At 36.9% G+C, this 21490-nt stretch overlaps 1 protein-coding gene across 2 annotated transcripts in view; it reads right to left on the bottom strand.

Moving 5' to 3' along the window:
• The window catches only part of PTPRO (protein tyrosine phosphatase receptor type O), a 203180-nt gene extending 184284 nt beyond the window's left edge, over nt 1-18896 (bottom strand). For both annotated transcript variants that reach the window (XM_033118746.1, XM_033118747.1), the window contains exon 1: nt 18496-18896. In XM_033118746.1, the coding sequence (XP_032974637.1) occupies nt 18496-18570 (75 nt within the window). In that variant the 5' untranslated portion in view covers nt 18571-18896. The remainder of the gene's footprint in view (nt 1-18495) is intronic.
• Nucleotides 18897-21490: the final 2594 nt, after the last annotated feature.

Here is a 21490-nt window from a genome sequence, read left to right as displayed (position 1 = left end):
CAATTTCACCACAAAGTGAACAAGGTAAATTAGAGGAAAATCAAATTAGATAAGTAATTTTTGCTACTGTTAATGTGATGGAGGATAAGGGAAGGAAATCCCAGCTTTTGTCTGAATAGAATTCAGGCATGCTGGAAGAATTATTGGGACAAGAATTCCAGAAATCCATTTGCTCATAACTGACAAACTCCCAGGGAAAAAACAATAACAACAAAAAAAGAAAACCAAAATGTAATCTTGATCCAGTAAGAAAGCCTTAGTTATAAAGTGGAGGGAAAATTTTGAGTGCATCCGGGAAGGTGTTGGGGTTGGCAGGGGTAGCATCTGGTGCAGTGGGGGGGATGTCTAACAGGGGAATGTCGGGCCTGGAAGGGCAGAGGTAGCACCCAGGGGTTCCAGGACAAATGCCCCACTGGACAGTCTGAAAAATACCTGAGTGGGCACTTTACAGCAAGAAGGCTGATGCCTCGTGTGTACTGATGGGGCCAACTGCTCTACAAACGGAGTTATTACTGTAAATACGTACTCGTTTATACCCACAGATGAGTGAAACCAAAGGAATCAGTGAATGACTAGCACAGTATTTGGCATAATTTTTGCTCAGTAAATGTTCATTGAAAAAACTGATGGTTGCTAGATGGAAGGTGGCTAGGGATGGGGGAGAAGGGTAAAGGGATTAGAAAGTACAAATTGTAGTCACAAGATTGCCACAGGGATATGAAAGACAGTTGGGGGAATATAATCAATAATGTAAAGATTGTGTAGAGTGTCAGATGGGCACTTGTCTTATTAGGGAGACCAGTTCATGGACTGTGTAGATACCTGACCACAGAGCATACTTGTACACCCGAAGCTGAAGCTGAATAATATTGAATGTCAACTATAAATATATATATATGGTATATATATTATATTTATATTATATATGTGTATACATATATACATGTGTATGTGTATATATGTGTGTGTGTGTGTGTGTGTGTGTGTATATGTATATATATAGTCACAGGATGTGGAGTACGGCATAGGGAGAATAGAGTCAATGGAATGTAACAGCTGTATATGATGTCAGAGGGATAATAGATTGGGGGAGGGGTTATCACTTTGTGAGGGGTGTAAATGTCTAAATATTACATTGTTTTGTACACCTGAAATTTTTTAAAAAAGTTTAAAAAAAATGAATGAATTACGGTTGACATAACATAGGAAAGATGATAGTGGTCCTAGACATAAATGTATGAATTTATGTCAGTATTATATGTAAGAAATTAGGTGAAAATCATTTTTATAGGAATGAACTGATTGCTATATAATAGATGAAGCTGAGCTGAAAATACTTTTGCTATTAGATATAAATATTTTATAAATATTTTCTGTTAAGTCATTCTAGTCACATAATCAAGCTGTGATTATAAGTGACCCAAAGTTAATGTGGGTATGGAAAACTTTATTGTTTTACAAAACAAGAGAGAAGTTCCTGCAGTATTAGTTATAGCCCTCCATGACACACTACACACATGGATAGATACACATAAATGTGGAACAAGAAAACACCTCTATATCTGAGCAAATGAAAGAGGGGAATACAATCACTTTTCCTAAGATAATATCATGTACTTAAATTGTGCTTTTAGTTTACAGAGTGCTTTCACAGATTATCTCACAGACTACACAGTAATTCCGTGAAGGAGAAGTGATTATGATTCTCCTTTTTACAGACAGGCGAGGTGACTAAGTGATTGGGAGCAAGTTGTCTTTCCTCTATGCCATCTTGTTTCATTATAGTGGTTTCTTTTTGTCATCAGATACTTGGTTTTCTCTAACCTGGGGCATATACTATACTTTATTAAATATCTATTTAAAACTTAGAAAATATGCTCATTCAAAAATTCTTCCCAGCCATCATTTTGCTTCAAAGTGATAGAAATCTGTAAAGGCAGTACACCTTTAATAATAGCACATTTTGTCATGAGCTGTCTGTTCCTTCAAAAATTATCATGAAACAGATTGAGAGCTAAATATGAAATGCTAAACTCGCCAGTTAAAGCCCGAGACTTCATTTCATTCAGATCAACTCCAGACAGATCAGACAGAAAAAAAGTAGCTGAACAATTCTTCTATTTTTTCAGTCATGGCGGTGCACTTGATGGAGGTAATGGTATAGCATAGTGTGCTTGGCTAATAACGTTCTTGGCAAGACATGTCCTAAAGCAGTAATAGTCGCATTCTGGGGACTTCCTTCTGTAGAAGCATCATCATTTTTATAATTTTTATGTACAGAGTTTAGTATCTCATGAACAAACAGAAATTTTTTTTTACAGGAAAAATAACATACCCTTGGGCAAATGAAGTAAGCTCCTTAGAATGGTGCTAACAGTTAATGTTGTTCTTTCACATCTCTTTGCAGATACTAGAATAAATTAAATAAAACGAAAGGGAAAACAAATAAAACTCTTATCTTCAGGTATGCTTTTTCTTTGCAAAACTAATTTCACAGAACAGTTAGATACGTAATAGGGGCCTCTTGGGGATGTCATTCTTTACCCAACTTGACATGCAAGTCATGAGTAATTAATTATGTCTTCTATTTACACTTTGTCAGATAAGAGTGTTAAACAGAAGAGCTGAGAGGAACACAGAACACTACCATTAACCTGTTTAATTTGCAAATCTAATGCAATCAAAAGGAAGACATTAGTGTTAAAATTGTTTTTGTCCAGGTGGTATCTTTCATGGAGAGAAAGGCACGTTGGAGGTGTAAATGTCGCATAAAGCCGGCCAGTCTTCTAAAGCAGGCTTTAAAGCCAGGGTGGAAAATCTTCCTGGGTACTCATGTCATTGATTGCAAAAGTTCTGGACATACAAAAATTGAAAGCACAGGTTCTCTGTGTTGGCACATTACATTATATTTAGTTCTATGCAATTATCTAACAAAGTGCTAGAGCCCCAGAGCCATTAAACTGAAGAAGGTTAAACACAGGTATAAACCAGGCACTTGTGATTTATGGGAATCCTCTGACAGCAGGTTTTGGTCTGGGACTATGTGACGGACAAACTGACAGAAAGGAGAACCTGCAAGAAAGATTTATGATGAGCAGGAACCAACTGTAATCCAGGAGTAACCCATACCCCATTTCTGTCCAAGTGACAGACCCCACCCCCCCACCGCCCCCGAGGACTTAAAAACTGATTTAGTTCCCTATGTCTCAGGGTATTTCTAGAGGAAGAGGAAGAGACAGAGGTTACGAGTTAGTGAATGGGAAATCAAAGCCATGTCAGAGTTTTCACACAAAACAGTATGGGATATGTGCACAGGTTCTATGTTCAAACAGACCAGGGCTTCATTCCTAACTCCTTCCATACCTCTCAGACTCAGTTTCCCCATTGTTGAAATGGTGATAATGATACACAGAAGCATATAAAAATGGAATAAGATCCTGTACCGTGTTTCCCTGAAAATTAAGACCAGGTCTTATATGAATTTTTGCTCCAAAAGATGCATTAGGGCTTGTGTTCAGGAGATGTCCTCCTGAAAAATCATGCTAGGGCTTATTTTCCAGTTAGGTCTTATTTTCAGGGGAACATGGTAGATAAAGTCCCTGGGACGGTCCCTGATAAACAGCAGCCACTCGATAAATGGTAGTGATCGTCAGTATCATCACCTTCATCTCCAGTAAGGCAGGACAGTCTGGAGGAATTTATTTTCTAATTTCTGCCTGAGATCCTTGTACTGGCTGTTTCCTTTCGGACACACACTGTACGTACAAATATGGCATTATTGATGGGACCTCGATTGCTGGGTTGGTAGGATGTTTATGCACATAAAAGGATTAGATCGTCTGTTTAGTTTCGGCTAGCAAAATATAATTTCCACTTGTAGTTTTAAATAAAGTATTGAAGCGTAGAAGAAATTCTACAAGTGTGGGAGCATATATACGTGAATTATAATTACTGTAATAGACATGGAAATTTTTAGTCACATGCAGGGGATATAAATTTAAAAGTATGCTGACAGTTACAATTTGTCTCTGAAAAAAATTCATTTATTTTGCATTTATCTCGAAGAGTGCATATAGATTCGTGCATAAACAACATGATCCAGGGGAGTTGAAATCTAGGGACTAATTTACTGAACTACCCAAGCAACAGAGGATTATTTTATCTAATTAAGACAGAGCACACGTACTTACAATTAAGCATTTGCATTTAACAGCAAATTCAAAATTATAAAAGCAATTAAAGCTAAAACGAGGTATGATAATTTTTTCCTGCACACCACTGCTGAGCTAAAGCTCATTTTAATGTTTGCCTTTGTAGCACTATTGAACAGAAGGTTATGAATAGAGGCTCATGGCTGGGCAAAACTACCCTTGCCTCCTCATTTCCAATCACTCGTCCTCCTCAGGACCTGAATCCATCCTTTCTGTTATTCAAGCCTCTTAAACGTGACTTATATTTTCTCATATTCCAACTTTTGATCCTCTGTTTCTCTGATCTGGAATGTTTTTCTTAACCTCGTTCATTTATCTGAACTCTGATCAGGCCAGATTCAGATTGAAATTTGTCCTCCTTCATGAAACCAGTGTTCCTTCAAGACTAAGTACTCTCTCCCTTATCTGAAAGCAAGAACACTTAGCAGAATATCATTGTCTAATCTCATTCATTTGCAAATTAATACACTATTACTTCAGGCTTCTCCTACAGTATGAAGTCATATATTGCCCTCTAACTTGTTACATGTTTATGTTAGTTTCTCTTATATTACAGCCTTCTTGATGGCATAACTTTGATTTATATTCTTAAAAATGAGGAACACAGTGCCTTCCTTACATGTGCGGTTTAATACATGTTTGATGATTGACTGGTTGAAATATTTAAACATCTGTTCACCTTGATATATCATCCATTCACCTCCCCTGTTTAATCAAGCCTCTTCAGCTTGTCTTATAGATTCCATTTCATTCTAATTTATTTACATTATTTCCAGATATGTTACTTGATAATTGCTAAGGAATAAAAGAATAACATTGCTTCATCAATCAATAAAGTATTTTGTCCTTACCTCCCACAATGGTAATTTCCATGACTCCTTTTTAAACTGATTCTCTAACGAGTCATTCAAATGTTTTCTTTAACATTGGTATTGTGGGAATTATGAATGGGAATGACTTAACATTTAGTCATTTCCAGAACTCAGTAGATAAAATCTCGTAAGAATATAGTTCAATATAGAACCTTCCTCATAATACACTTGAGTTTGCAGCTAATGGTGTCTTATTGAGGTCCTCGTGTATTTTGTGTACTTTCCTGAATTCTTCCACATTTGCTTAGATACCCTTACTTTCCCTGCAAGTGTAATTATCTTTCAGACACAGTCCTCATAAAAAAGAGGCTGTATCTGTCCACTAGTCAAAATACTTAGGAGAGTGTCAGGCACAAAACAAAATATAACAAAACAAGATAAAATAAATTTAATAAACTTTTAAACCTTTTTTGAGACAATTATAAATTTATAGAAAGTTTCAAAGAAACATATAGAAAGGTCCCATGAATGCTTCACCTTTCCTCCCAAAATGTTGATATGTAGCGTAACTCAACAAGAAAATATCCCAACTATGAAATTAACGTTGGTATAATCCATAGAACTTATTCAGATTTCACCAGTTATACATGTGCTCGTTTGAGTGCGTGTATGTTAGATCTATATACTTTAATACATGTATAACTTCATGTAACTATCACCAAAATCAAGATACACAACTGTTCCATTATCACAAAGCTCCCTCACACCACCCTTTTTTACAGTCATGTATGAGTACATCTCCTCAACACCCCCACCCAATTTCTAATCCTTTGCAAACATGAATTTGTTCTCCATCTCCATAGTTTTGTTCTTTCAAGTCTGTTATATAATTCACACAGTATGCAACCTTTTGTGATTGGCCTTTTTCATGCAGCATAATTTTCCTGAGGGTCATTCAAGTTGCTGTGTATATCAATAGTTAATTCCTTTTCATTGCTAAGTAGTATTACATGGTATAGAAGTAACAGTTTAACCAATTTTCATTGCTTTCAGTGTTTGGCTAATATAAACAAAGCTGATATGAACCTTCCTGCTCAAGTTTTAGTTTTTGATGAAGATAATTACAACTCATGTTCCATGGCTAATTCGTCTTGTTTGGAGCAGAGATTTTCAGAGACGGGTGAGATGCGTAAGGAGCTAGTGACTACATACTGCATCAAACATGTTTGCTAGCATATTCGGGAAGGGGTAACCATCTGTCCTGTGTTTTCTAGAATAGGCTGATTTATGTCTGTTGTCCTGACATAATGATCTCTTCACTCTCAGATATGTTCTGGTTGTTATGATAAATTATATAATCACTCTGATTCAGATTACTTAAAGATTCCAAGCATCTCTAATATGCCTGCTCAGCTATTATGAATTGAATTGAATTTTGGTAGATTGCTGTTTTGTAATCTTTCTGAGTACCTGTGAAATGAGTCTCAGGAGCCTGAGAAATGAGATAGTCTTCTTGCAATGAAAGATAATCTTGCTAAAGTCTCTACTGTCCCTACCTTTTCCTTTTCTGTGTTTTCTTGTGAGTCATTTTTATAGTTGAGAACAGCTTCCAAGCTCATGTCTTAGCTCTACAACTGGAGAGGAGTGTACTTTTCCCCACTATTGCCAGTTTGAAAACAATGGAAGGATAGATTCTGATAGGTTTGTCTTAAATCACATGCCAATTTCAAAGACAGTGAACAGTGAGGTGCAGTCCCCAAAAGTGCTTAGCTTGGGTCACAGTTCATCCTAATTAATCACTCTGTCCAGGGTATTGAGGTCAAATAGGAGGACGGTATCCCCCTTTCAGACCATATGGATCAAAAAACAGGAGATTTCCTCTAAGGATAGCAGGCGGTAGAGAAGATGGCAGACTTGGCCACTGGACGAATGGTGATCTGCAGCCACTGTAATTTGTGCCTCCTATGAAGAGGTCAGTATACTGCCAAATGCCACACAGCTAGCAAGGAGCACAGCCAGAATTCAATCCGATATCTTTTTGACTAGAGAACCTACATTATTGAGGGTATTATTATTGTTATTATTATTATTATTATTATTTTGCATAGTATTTAGCTGTGGAGAAATAAGAAATAAATGTCTGTCAATATAGCATCTGAAGATTCTCATTAGGTTCCCAATTAGCCTTCAAAGAATAAATAAAAGGTTTTGCATCAATCAAATTAAAAAAAAACTTTAAAGATACAGCTGACTTTTGTTAGCTGCAAATACAGTTGACCCTTGAACAACTTGGGTTTGAATTACATGGGTCCACTTTCATGTGTAGATTTTTAAAATAAATACTATAAATTTTCTTCTCTGCAGCTTACTTTAAGTTTTTCTATGTAACTAATAGTCACAGTAATGGGAGGCACACATATAGGTGATGGTCCCCAACACTTCATGGTCATGATCAATATCTATGATCATCCATGTCCTGAACTGATGCAAATACAATTTGGAATTAGATACAATTAAACCCACAGACCTATGGCTTAATGTTCTAAATTGCAGAGGACTGAAAATGTTCAGGTCTTGAAAAAATTATCATAACACATTTAAGTGAAAAGAGCATGTTAAAATAGTGGGTCAGTTTTTTTTCCTTTTGACATACACACTCAGATACACAGACATAGACAAAAAATGGGAATGATAAATCCCCAGATGGTAGTTATTTTGGAATGGAGTGTGTAGGAATGACTACTTCTTCTTCTGTCTGTTGTATTTGATACATTTTCCACAGTGAACATGTATTAGTTTTCTAATTCTAAATACATGATTATAAAGTACTTGTGTATGATGATGCATGCCTGATTCAGACTTACTTAAAAATTTCAAATTAAGAACTCCCTACTTCAGAACCACAAGAGGCCACACAGTAAAAATGCTAATTGAAAGCCACGGCATAGCAGTAAGAATTTCAATAGAAATATTCTCATTAGATCCCCAATTAGCTTTCAAAGAATAAACAAATAAAAAGGTATTGCATCAATCAGAAGAAAAAAAGACTTTAAAGGTACAGCTGTCTTTTGTTAATTGCAAATACAATTGACCCTGGAACAACACGGGTTTGAACTACATGGGTCCACTTATACGCATACTTTTTAAAATAAATACTATAAATTTTCTTCTCTCTAGCTTACTTTATAATACATATGACACACAAAATATGTGTTAATCAACTGTTTTTACTATCAGTAAGGCTTCTAGTCAGCAGACAGCTAATAGCAGTTAACTATTAAAGGAAGCACCCTGAGCACCTCTCAAGTGTGGCTGATTTTTAGCAGATTTAACAGTTTTACCTAATTTAAAAGAAACAACTTATAAACTAAGTTTCTAGATTAAAGTCCATTGTACTTAATTCTAAGTCCTTGCCATCATTTTAGCACAGTTTTGACAATGCCAGAATTTCCATATTACAAATCCCAAGTATTTAACCATTTTAAATGAGGCCTATGGTCATTTCTGAGAGACGAATTAAAATGTATAATTTAGTTATGAGAAATTGTAGAGGAAATCCCTCATGATGATACAAAATAAACTTGGCCAAATCACATCACTGTATTTATAGGTAAATAACTCTATTGTATCAATGCACTTCATAATAATCTGTTTTTTGTTTTTTGTTTTTCTATAATCCTTTAAGGGAGGACCAAACAACTCACTATTGAATGATACATTACAGACAAAATACAATTCCCTTGGCCTTTTATTATTCACCTTATTAATCAACTTAACATTTAGAACCTTTAGAAGCCAAATTTTCTTCCTAAATAAATTCTAGGAACTTTAACTATATCCAAATAATGAGATATTTCTTATGGTAATGGTGTAGGCACTTATAGTAAATATGATGCTTATATGTTGTGGTATTTGGCAAGAACACTTCCATTTTGATGATTACATTTTAGTTTTCAACACGATATCAAAGTAAATAGAAATCCCACAGCAATATTACTCAAATGTCTATTTAATGGACCACGAACTTGACTTAAATAGGAAATTCCTGGTTTATCTGAGAGAAAGGATGATGTATGACAATTAGCTTAATTCTAATGAAGCAATGTAAAGAAGGAAAGAGAATCATATAAATATGTTCTTGGAACTTTCCAGAAACTTTGATTTGATATTAAAAAAATATTAAACTTAAGACAAATAATGTATTAATCACAGATTATTAATGTTATTTTTATACTCTCCAGATGTACTTCTTATCATAAATTCATGGAGGGAGGCATCTCCTTTAGCCATGTATGAGCACAAAATCGGATTAAAATTTGTCCCCTATTTTTGGCTCTAGAGTGTATATTGATTTATCAAAAAACAAAATTAAAGCTGTAGAAAAACAGTTGTCCGAGCATAGAATAACCACCTCTCTGCTGATGATAATTTCACCATCTATGACCAATTGGCAGTAATATTATAGACAAGATCTAAGTAACAGTTTAAGTTTTAAACTAGATGATCAAAAAGTATAGTTTTTTGATTCAATGAAATGTATTGAACAAAATATATTGTTCTTTTGTCATATATTAAGATAATCATATTGGGAAAAAGTGTTAAAATGAATTTCCCATCTTTTTAATAGTCAAAGCCAAAGTAATGTTTTGTGTGTAAAATTATCAAACCCAGACTCGGCACAGTCCATAAAATAAGGCGAATATGTACACTGTTTTTCTTCTAAGAGAGTTTCTTGAACATCAGTCCTTGACAAAAAAGTTGAGAATGGCTTTTGCTCTCCTTCATGCAAATTCTTCTGATTCTTAGATTTAAATTATAATTGATCTTACCGCTACGTTTTCCTTATCGCTAAGGTTATATTTCTCATTTTAAAAAAGAAAGAGAGAAAGAATATAAAAAGCATCCAGTCTACAAGCATAGATATTGTTTCTTAGAGTGTATTCACTATTTCCATAAATCACTTTTAGGAAAAGGATTCTCCAGTCAAACTTGGGAAATGCTATACACTGTAGTTCCTTTTTGGAAGACATACTGCATACTAAACACTGAGAAAACCTGATACAAAAAAAAAAATAAATGAATTAACACTGCAATAGTTTAAACAAAGTTAAGCAAATTATTGCCCACATTCACGTAATAACATCTGCTAACATTTCATGTCTCTAAGGTCCATTGACCTCATTTTAGAAGGTGCAGCTATATACACATTTTCATTGTTCTACCTATTGATTTTGCTTTGGCAATTTTTACTGTCCTGTTTATTTCCTTCTTTTTTTTTATTTTTGCATGTAACACTGACTGAGAGCTTACTGCATTCTAGGCACTGTTTAAAATACGTTATGGTTACTATCTCACTTATTACTGATAATAATCCTCTGAAATACACGCAACAGATCAGCAAAGGGGCCCCAGAGAAGTGCAATAACTTTCCCCACATGCTGCTGCTGGTAAGTGGCACAGCCGAGACCTGAGATTGAAATCAGGTGTCTCTGACCTGATGCCTGTGCTCTTAACAAATAAGCAGCCAGTTCTTTACTTCTCAGCTCCCAGAAGCATGCTACTCCTTGCAAGCTTCACGGAGACCAACAGCCGACCTAGTTCCCAGCCCACAAATGTCTTCCAGACATTAGTTTATAGGACCCCTCTGTTGCGTTTGATGTTGTTGGCCAGTCTCCCCCACTTGAAATTTCCTAAACCCTGGGTTTCCTTGATTCGGCTTTCCTCTTGTTCCTTCCTCCCTGGCTTTCCTTCTTCGTCTTCTTAGGTTCCTTATTAAATGCGGGTGCTCCTCAGGCCCCATTACTGGCCCTTTTCTCCTTCGCCTTCTGCTGGGACATCCCCATTCACATCTCCAGGTATGCCTGTCTCGTAGACGGCAGATCATATTCAACTACCTGTTTTTAGGCACTTCAAATTCCAGAGGTTCACCACTAAACTCATCATGTCCTATGTCATTTAGGGTCTCAGCAGGACACTCAGTGGAAATCCTAGAGAGTTTAATCATGGGTCTATTGATAAAGGCATGCAGCAGGAATAATGGTACTGAGCAGGGATGGAAAAGTACCCAGGGACAAATAACAGTGAGAAACTATTATCCTAAAGGGACAAGGGGAACAAGCTGTTTCTAGAACTTGACCAAAACTTGTCCCTGTAAGAGGGGCTGGGCGACAGGATTGGAAGAGGAAATGAAGCCACTGCTTAGCAGGGGCCAGCCTGGTTGGAGACTGAGGAAATAGTGCTCTGCTTTCTCTCTCCTACCAGTAATCTTCTGCCAGTGCCTCCTATTAGTCAAGCTCACTACAGGCCAAAGGGCAAGGGGACCTGAAGAAGCAGTCTCTACAGGGAAGCTTCCTGGCATTGAGAGAGTGGACAAGGGAGTCAGCTGATCTGGAGGGGAATGGACACGATCCAGTACACACGCTATCTTTAAACTGCAATATCCCAGGCAAAGGTGTCGTTACCTGGAAATTACCTTCAAGTCATCTCTCCCCTATTTCCCATATCTACTCAGTCCTGTCAATTTAGCTTTTTTAACATTATCACTCTTCCTTTAATTCCTTTTCCCATCACCCTAGTGTCAACAGTTGTCATCTTTTAGTTGGACCATTACAATAAGCTCCTAGCAGTTATCCTTCCAGGCCTGCTCCACCTTTGGGATAACTTTTTTTTTTTTTTTCCCCAGCCAAAGGCCTATCTAAAATGCAAATCTTACTCCATTGAGCCTTGATTAAGTCCTTCAATAATCCTCTTCATCAGAGAATAAAGACCCTACTTTCTGGGACAGCGTGCATGAGTCTCCCTGGTCTGGCTTTTAGCACTTGATTTTCTTTAGTATACATTTGTATTTTCTTAAAACTGCTATGTTTGTACAGCAGTGGGTCTTTGCTAATGCAGTTTTTACTGCCTGTATGTCCATATTTTTTTAAACCTAACTCATCTCTATGTTTTAGAACTCAGCTCAGGCCTCATCTTACAAGAAATCATTTCCCAAACCATGAGATATAGTTAAGTGTTTCTCCTCTAATACCCCAAATTTTCCTCAATTAAAACATCAATAACAACAAACATGACTCCATTTTAATGACATTTTCTTTTTCTATATTTATTTTTCCACTATATCATTTATAGGGATTCAACTGGTTACATTTCTGTACCTACAATATCTAGTATAATTCCTGGCACCCAACAGAAGCTCAATAAACGTTTGATAACTGAATGGAATTAGGCAATAAATCATTATCCTGGGATCCAAAAGATAGTATTGAAGAAAAAAAGTAACTTCTCAATATGGCCATTATGGCTTTGGGGAAAGTCTTGTCAGTCAAGAAAGTTTAAAGAATGCTCAAGAAAATTATAAGGCAAAGCGAGATTAATTTCTCGCTTTAATTTGAGATTAATTTGAAACAAGTATCAAAAAGCAAGAAAGCTAGAATTAATCAGAGTAGAATCCTGATTCAGAAAGTAAGATGCAAGGACTTAGGAACAAGACCTTAGATAGCACCAAATATACAAAGGGCACTGAAGATTCTGTGGAATGTTTAAACAGCTGGTTTGTATATGCTAATCACAAACTCCTATGGATGGAACCAAGAGGGAAACACAATGGGGACCAGGACACAGGCCTATAGTTGGTCTGCGATAAGGGCAAAGCAGGGACAAAAATTCCACTGCACTCCATTTGGTCAATAGGGAGGATCAGAATGAAAGAACTGGATTAAGGTAAACTCATGATATTTTCTCACACATAAATCATCTATTTAAAAAAAGTAGGTGGGCAGAAAGAGACAAAAGTAACAAAACTGTCAGTTATCTGAAGAACACTAAAATGAGATGATAGCAAAAAAAAAAAAAAGGAAACATTCATCATTTAAATCACATATACAATAGTATTAAAAATGTAATTCTGATTTGGGGCCCCTATGTTGTACATTGTATCCCTCCTCTTCTTTGCTACTAAAGTACAAAAATCACCAGCTTCATTTGGTTTTAATTCACTTTATGATAGGAACAGTTTTGTTAGAAAAATGAACTGTACAATATTTCTATTTAGGAAAAGAGAAAAATCAAATAAATGAAGAGTATTTGATGAGGAAATACATTTATTGGCATATAAATAGGAAACTAACAATACATTTGTTTTCATGAAACTTTGTTCATTTGATACCCTAATTTTCACTATATTCATTTTCTTACAGAAATGTCCATACATATTTATAATTTATAACACAAATCTCATTCAGAGTCCAGAATTTACAATTCTGATTCTCTGTTTCTGAAATATTTTCCCAAGTGTATATCATTTTTCTCTCTTTTACATCAATTTTCTAACAAAAAGCAAAGGAAAAACCTTTATATCATGAAATCTCTACAACCTTCTTTCAAACATCCGCTGTTTAGTGGTTTTAATAGATTTCAGCTGTAAAAGGAGTTGGCTTTCTAGATAACCAGAATGCCTAAGGAAAGTAGACATGTTTCACCGGAGAATTAGATTCTGAATGAATGAGTTTAGGATGATTTTCTGACAAAGGAATAAGATATGGTTCTACTTATAGAAATAAATTTGAAGGCACTATGTTCAGAGTTAAAAAACAAAACAAAACAAACTAAGGATGAAGCTTGCAAAAGGCCAAGCTGACTAATGAGGAGTAATTAATGATCACAGATTACATGAGAGGTGTTTAAGGAAGTTATTCACATATTCTTCTGAATGGTTGGTAGAAATAACATGGAACCTGCTGGAGCCAATGGCACCAGGAGAGAAGAGGACTAGAGCCTTGTGTTCTGTCTCCAGTTTCATCCCACCCCATTTGCCTTCTTGCTCATTCTACTTGTGCCATATTAACCTTGTTTCAGGTCCTCAAATTAATGGCAAGAGTGCACAAAGAAGTTGCTCACATATTTATTTAAATGAAAGAGTTGATACCAATGGGTGTCTAAGGCCCCCACAGAAGAGTTCTTTAAGGCATTGGGTTATGCCCTTGGATTAAATACCACCATAGATATAACCAAAACCAGGGTGTAGAAAAAGTTTCATCTCTTAAGAGCAAAGTTCTGGCAAAAAATTAGAGGGGTTTCTATTAAAGTAATGCAGAAATCTTTGTCAGTCTGGTTGGTAGTGGTCACAAAAGAGGGATAATATGGAAGAGGAAGCAAGAATATTACCTGCATATTTCGGTATTGGCTGAAGTTGTAGGTCACATATAGAGGTGAAGAAAGCTATTTCCCCTAGTATTTCAACTTTACTTTTTCATTGATGACGGTAAATAGCAGTTGAGGTAATGCTGATGAGTAAATGAGCAATTAGGAGTTATTCTTTTGGGGAAAAAAATAACATCAGTATTTTGAATATGATTTTAATAAGTTATAAACATAAGAATGGTAACATTTTTTAGTGTACTGATTGCACTGTAATTGTAAAGATTTAATTCACATAACAATAATTTTCTCCTGTTTTCCTTAAAGATGTGTTCACAAGTCAATATTATAATATTTAACACTTCTCAGTCAGAAACTATTTCTATAATACCAAAAATTTGAATTCTGTTTATTAAGCTTCTCTTACATGCGTAATGCCACACACTAGGTACAGTGGAAGACAAAAAAATTACAATAGACATTCCTTTATTTAACAAATATTTACAACATATTTGGAGTAATTAAATGAACACACTACGTGCTTTCCAGTAAAGCTCATCATTGCATTGGGGCTATGCCTCTGAAAATGCAAGAGCATTGGAAGTATGTAATGAAAGGTATGCATATTAATTTAGGAAGAAAATCAGAAGTAAATATCTGTGATCATTGCTGTTAGGCCTTCTATTTTGCTATACTGCTGCCAATCACAATATTTTATGTAAGTATACCAACTATATCCAACAACAAAGATCTTTCGCACGCCTTCAAGACTCAAGTTAGAATTATAGTTATGAGACTCAGGAGTCGCTGTGCTTATAATACCTTTAGTTGGACATTTAGATGCTAGAAATAGTGCTACATTTTAAAATAAAGTACAACTCACATATTGCTTTTAATTGCCTGTGTATATAGCTGTGTATTTTTTTTATGAGCCAAAATGAGGCCAAGGTATAATGTGAACTTTCTATTCTTTCATACAACAGCAATATTTCACACAACAAAGAACAAAAACAAATAGGTGTGCACAGTGGGAAAGATTATCAACAGTCCCCTGTGGAAGCCCAGTGAACCTTTCTCAACGTACTGGGGATGTACATGTAAAAGGATTTCTCTAAAATGTTGGCAACAACACTTATCAAAGGAGTCACTTGACAGAGGAGCAAACTGTATTGCTAGGAGGATGGTCTATGCTGCTCAGAAAGACTAAAAGATTATGGTTCATCGGCCAACATTGTATAATGTAGAATGTGGATGAACCCTCAACGAAGAAAGTGAAACATCTTGTGTGTATGTGTGTGACAGAGAGAGGGAGAGAGAAAGAGAAGGAAGGGGCAAGAGAGAAAAAGAAAAGGACAGCCAGACACAGGGAAGTGGAGAAAGACAGACATAGCCCATCACTAAGCTGTGGATAAGGAATGTTACACAAGGACATCCATGGCCAGGCATGTTGGGGCTACCTCAATGAAACTGCTTATAGCCAATCATACAGATTCAAATTTTCAGACTTTCCCACCACGTAATGCAAGCTACTTGTTTCTGAGTTGTGAAAAACATAAACCTATAAATCAAGCCTCATATTTGAGTTTCTCTAACTTTATGGCTTTTAGGGATTTTCATTCTTACATGGCAGATAATTCATATGGAGTAGTGAAAGATTTATTGACATGATGAGAACTACAAAGATTTCTGGAGGGTTGGGGGAATGGTTTGTTTCTGACTCAGCACACATAAGCCTTTTTAGATTTTACCATTGAGATTCAATTGACAATATGGTATTTAATAATGGGATTATTTTCATCTTCTTATCACCAACTGCATGTTAGATCTATTTCACTGACACTTATTCAGGACCTTGAATGTAAAAGTATCTCCAAATTATGAAGAGATTATACTATGTATCAAATTTACCATGTACTGTACTATTACCAAAATGTAAATGCTTTACCCAATTTTCCACTTTGAACATCTCTTGTCAACTTTATCAAAATAAGATTAAATGAAATAACACATGTAAAACACCTGGAAGACTGGCACATAGTAGGTATTCAGCATACATGTCTATAGATATCTATATCTATATATGTTTTTTTTCTTCCTCTGTTATACTTTCTATTCAAGTGACATAAAACTCTACATTTATATAAAATAAAGGGTAATGAATTGCTTTACAAAGTTATTTGTCTTATTACACTACATATTTAAATGACAAGCTTTATCAATGTATTTCCTATGTGATGCAGTTTACCATACAGACACTAATCTCCAATGTGCAGGAATACACCTATTATGTGACCAAGATGAACCTCTATTACAGTCACCGAGAATACCGTTATGTCATCACTGACTGTATTTTTTCATTCCAATATCAAGTTTTAATTAGAACTTTTGTCACATTTTTTACATTTTATTTGTGGGACTCTACCCCAACTCTCCAACTCATTATATGACCTTTTCTGGAATTCTCATTATGAAGAATTCAAATAAAACCCTGCAATTGTGCCAAAGGTTGGATTTGGATCAGATGTCATACATATATGTCTTAGCTATTACTTAGTAAAACGTGTAGTGATTCAATTTGTCACTTTAGATTCATGACAAGGGTTGCATGTACAAATAGTCATGACAGAATTTAGCAAATAGAACAATTAATAGAAAACTTAATTAAGTCAAATACATTGTGGTATGTACTTAAAAAAGCAGCAACCTTCCAGAGTGAAAACATATGACCAAGCATATTATTTACCAGATTTTAAATAAAATTATTATTTATAACTTAAGAAAAAATGTAAAAATATATTAAATACAATTTAGATTCTTCTTTATGCACTCTCTTGCTGTTTCTCCCTGAAACTATTTTTCCCATTTTTCATTAAGATAAATCAAAATATGGAATATATAAAATTGACGCTGTTCTCAATTTATTGGTCCTGTTTCACAATCTCCTTGTCAAGCATTCATAATTAATGGTGCATGCAAGCAATGTTTTGTCTTTGATAAGAAAACATTTGCACCCATTAATGTTTCATCCATTTCTAAGGAAGACTGACACATAGTGGGTATTCAGTATATATATATATATATATATATATATATATATATATATATATATATACTTCCCCCCTCTCTCTGGTATACTTTATATTCAAGTGACATAAAACACTGCATTTACATCAAATAAAGAGTAATGATTTGCTTTAAAAATTATTTGTCCTATTACACTATTTATTTAAATGACAAGCTTTATCAATGTATTTCCTATGTGATGCAGTTTACCAAAATTGACAGTAATCTCCAATGTGCAGGAGTACACCTATTATGTGGACCAAGACGAACCTCTATTACAGTCACTGAGAATATCATTATGCCATCACTGTGGTGCTGAAAGAATAGCTCCCTATAACCAGTAGACACTTGAGTTTGCTTTGCTGAGAATGCAAAGAAAGGACTAATGACAAAACTAAAGTGGACCCACTGAAGACACAAGCAGTAAACAATTACCTCATAAGTTCACACCACTTTCCAATAAAACATCCAGCTTACATTTCTTTAAATTTTTTTATGTACAGTATAGTTGTCCAACTAGGATTTTTTTTTTTTAAGCAGCCCCTTTCCTTTTCCTTTTCCTTTTCCTCAAAGTAAAACCCTGACGCAGGATATTCCTAAGAAGACACGAAAAAGTTGATTACACAGATTTTTCTGCCATTGAAATTTAGAGGTAGCATCCTCTGTAAATACATATTAGTGAAATTAGGGAAAGTCTAGAGACTTTGTAAAGGGTATTCTCAGGTTGGAGACGAGGACTTCGGAAGGGAGAAGAGTCCTCTCTAAGCTCAAGCTGACACTCCTTTTTTAAAGAAAACCATGCTCACGACCCACCCCCATCAGTCCATTGGTGGCCAGGGAGCTCAGCTCTCGATGTATGATTCCAGCAGAAGGTAAATTAAGACAAAGCAGGCGCACACCCGGTTGGGGGAGGATGGAAAGGTTAAGCAGCATTGGGGTGCAGTATGTAACGACCAGAAGGGAAAGTGACCTCCTTTTGCCCAAGAAAGCATTATCCAACAAGTCTCCACTGATGTGGATACCAGCGGCGGTAAAAGAGCACAAAGGGTGAAAGCTGGAAGCAGCAAACTTCCGTATTCTTCCACACTATCCCTTAAGACGGCGGGGAACACGCACACGCAAGGACAACAAAGCGTGCGCCAGGCTGCACGGTCGGAGCTCCGGGCGGCCCGGCCATCGCTCCCCGGGGCGCGCGGTTCCCTCCGGGCAGAGCGAGGGCGCGGGAGAGCCGGCTCAGGCAGGACCGCCCCGGTGGGGTGCGGGGAACTCCCTACCTTGAGCAGCACAAAGAGCCCGAGCAGAGGCAGGAGGCGGTGGCCGCCGCGCGTCCTCGTGGGCAGGTGCCCCATCGCGGCGCGGACTTGGCCCCGGAGGGACGGTGGTGCGGCAGGCTCCCCGGGCGGCGGCTCACAATGGCGAACGGGGGCTGCAGCCTCAGACCTTGGGCGCCGAGGCTGCTCCCAGGGGGCGCATGCTGTCCTTCCAGTCCCCTGGCGCCTGCTCCCTTTCGTGTTTTGAGCCCGGGGTCCTCCGGGAACGTGCCAGGCGCTGCTGTTCTGTAACAGCTAAGGATGGAGAGGGTGGGGATTGGAGTGGGCGAGGCTCTGCCGCCGCCACCGCTGCAGCCGGAGGAGGCGCGGGGTCCACGTGGTGAGCGAGAGGCGGGGACCCTGCGCGCAGCCGGCCCGGGCCCTCTGGCAGCAGGGATATTCTCTTCTGGGCTGCGGACTCCTAAAGTGACAGCCGCCCCCCAGCCCTCCCTCCCACCAGGGTCCTACCGCCGCCTCTTATCACTGGACAGCCCCTCTCCAGGCTCTGCCCCAACCCTTTTCACAGTTTCAGGGACCCAGGAGTTCTGTGGGGTTTCCCTGATTCCTCTTGAGCAACTCGGGGATCAGATCCCAATCCCCTCTTAATTTTCCTACATCTACTCTCAATTGCGGTTATAAAGGACCAGTAACACTTGGAAGGGAGTATTGGTTGTAACGTAGTGATGGAGTGCATGGTGTGCCTGTGTGTGTGTGTGTGTGTGTGTGTGTGTGTGTGTGTGTGTGAAAGAGAGAGAGAGAGAGAGAGAGAGAGAGAGAGAGAGAGAGAGAGAGAGAGAGAGAAGATAACCTTCCCCTCTTCCATTCTCTCCATCCCATTTAAACACTCATTCTCTTCATCCCATACTCACCAAGGAGGAAATAAAACAAGTATATACATTTTCCATTTGAAATCAGAAGTTCTTGTAAATTTCAAGGATTACTCTTTGGTACCAAAGTCTCAGGTCACCTGAAGTGGAATATGGGAAGGGGGGAATCAAAACATATGACATATGTTTTTAAACAGATATACTTTAAAAAGTGTTTGTTTGTTAAAGAAACTATAGAACTTTTCCAGAGTGCTTATGTCATTTTACATTCCCACCAGTAACGTATGAGTGGGGGGAGGGGACAAGGAAGGTGAGTAATTAAAAAGCAGTAATGTGAGGGCTCTTTGTGGTGATGAAACAGTTCTGTATCTTGATTGTAGTAGTAATTTTAAAAATCTACCAAGAGGTAGATTGCACAGAAGCGCACACACGCATACACATACACACACAAATGAGTACATGTAAAACAGGTGACATCTGAATCAGGTCTGTGAACTGTGCCAATGTCAGTTTCCTGGTTTTGATACTTCACTAACTAGGTGAAGGGTACACGGGACCTTTCTGTACTATTTTTTTAATTAAGATATAATTGACATATAATATATTAGTTTCAGGTGTACAACACAATGATTCAATATTTGTATATATCATGGAATGATCACCACAGTAAGTCTAGTTAACACCCATCACCACACATAGTTACAAATTTTTTCTTGTCATAAGAACTTTTAAGATTTAGTCTCTTAGCAACTTTCAAATATTTAATACAGTATTGCTAATTATAGTCACCATCCTCTACATTTATTGTATAATTGGAAGTTTGTACCTTTTGTCCATCTTCACTCATCTACTTTTTAACAAGTGTGAAGTATTCATGAATAACTAATATGTAACTTTTTAGAAACTCGAGCAACTACTTCCAAGCTATGCATCCACAAATTAGTTATGTCCCCTTGTGTATTTTTGAAAGATACCTGTCAAAATAAACTATGGAGTACACTATTCAAATATAAACCATTCCTTACTATAGAATACATTATCCTTGCTGTGCCTTGCCAAAAATGGGACTTTCGGTTTATCTTGGGGACATGCCTGGGCACTAGCAGACAGGCACGGTGACGTTGGTCACGAATATAGGAGTTTACGCTACAACTTTGTCTCCGTCACACAGTTGGGGAGTAGTGGCATAGAAAGGGACTCAGAGCTATGTTTATTCAGCCTTATGCTAGATGAGCAGTGACCAAGCACTGATCACTTGGTTCCTATGTATATGTGTGTCTGAGAAAGATTTTGGTTGGATATATTTACATGAGTAGACACGTGTACTGAATCCTCATGTGCATAAATATAGAATAACGATCTGAATTTATGTGAGAATAGTGTCTTTGCTGTCTTCTTTTAAAAGCTTCTTTTGTTGTCACCTCCTCCCTCCTTATATGCTCACTTTAATGTACGTATACCCACTCTTTGTTGGCTTGGACGTTCTCTTTCTTTTAGGAAAATATGATTTGCTTCTCCCTCCCTCTGGGTCAGACGCATAGGCTATCTGAAAATTTTATCCTTGGGACGGAACTTGTAGGGCTTTGGTTTAACATAAATATGTTTTATTTTGAAGCTCCTGAAAGCAGCATTCTATTCCCACCCACTCCCAAAAGTGACACTAAAGTCATCTAATGTCTAGAACTAAAGATATGTTTAGACCAGTGGCAAAATCACACATACAAGTTGCCAATAATTCCTCTTTTGAATAGAATTTGATTTTAAAGCAGATGGTGCCCATGTTGTGGATTACAGACATACATGAAGATACTCATGCTTTTCTGTGATTTGCATGTGTGTAGATGCATGGATCTTAGCTTAATTGATACATGTAGGACATTAGAAAGCAATTCCACTGATCATACATTCATCTTGTGAATTCCAAAAGAACTTTCACAGTGATGCATATTTTTATATAATTATATTTTGCTATGTCATCTTTCTATGTTTTTATCCATCACTTATATCAAAATTTGCTTAGCTATTTATGCCCTTGGACATATATACATGTGGACCACTTTTAGGGAACAATAACAGTGAACAGTTAGCAGTAAAGCATTCCTCAGTGAAGTATTAGTAATTAGCATTATTAA

This window comes from Rhinolophus ferrumequinum, chromosome 10 (assembly GCF_004115265.2).
Source record: "Rhinolophus ferrumequinum isolate MPI-CBG mRhiFer1 chromosome 10, mRhiFer1_v1.p, whole genome shotgun sequence".
In the NCBI taxonomy this organism is placed as follows: domain Eukaryota; kingdom Metazoa; phylum Chordata; class Mammalia; order Chiroptera; family Rhinolophidae; genus Rhinolophus; species Rhinolophus ferrumequinum.
Note: the sequence above shows the minus strand (reverse complement) of the source record. Positions and strands in the feature narration are given on the sequence as shown.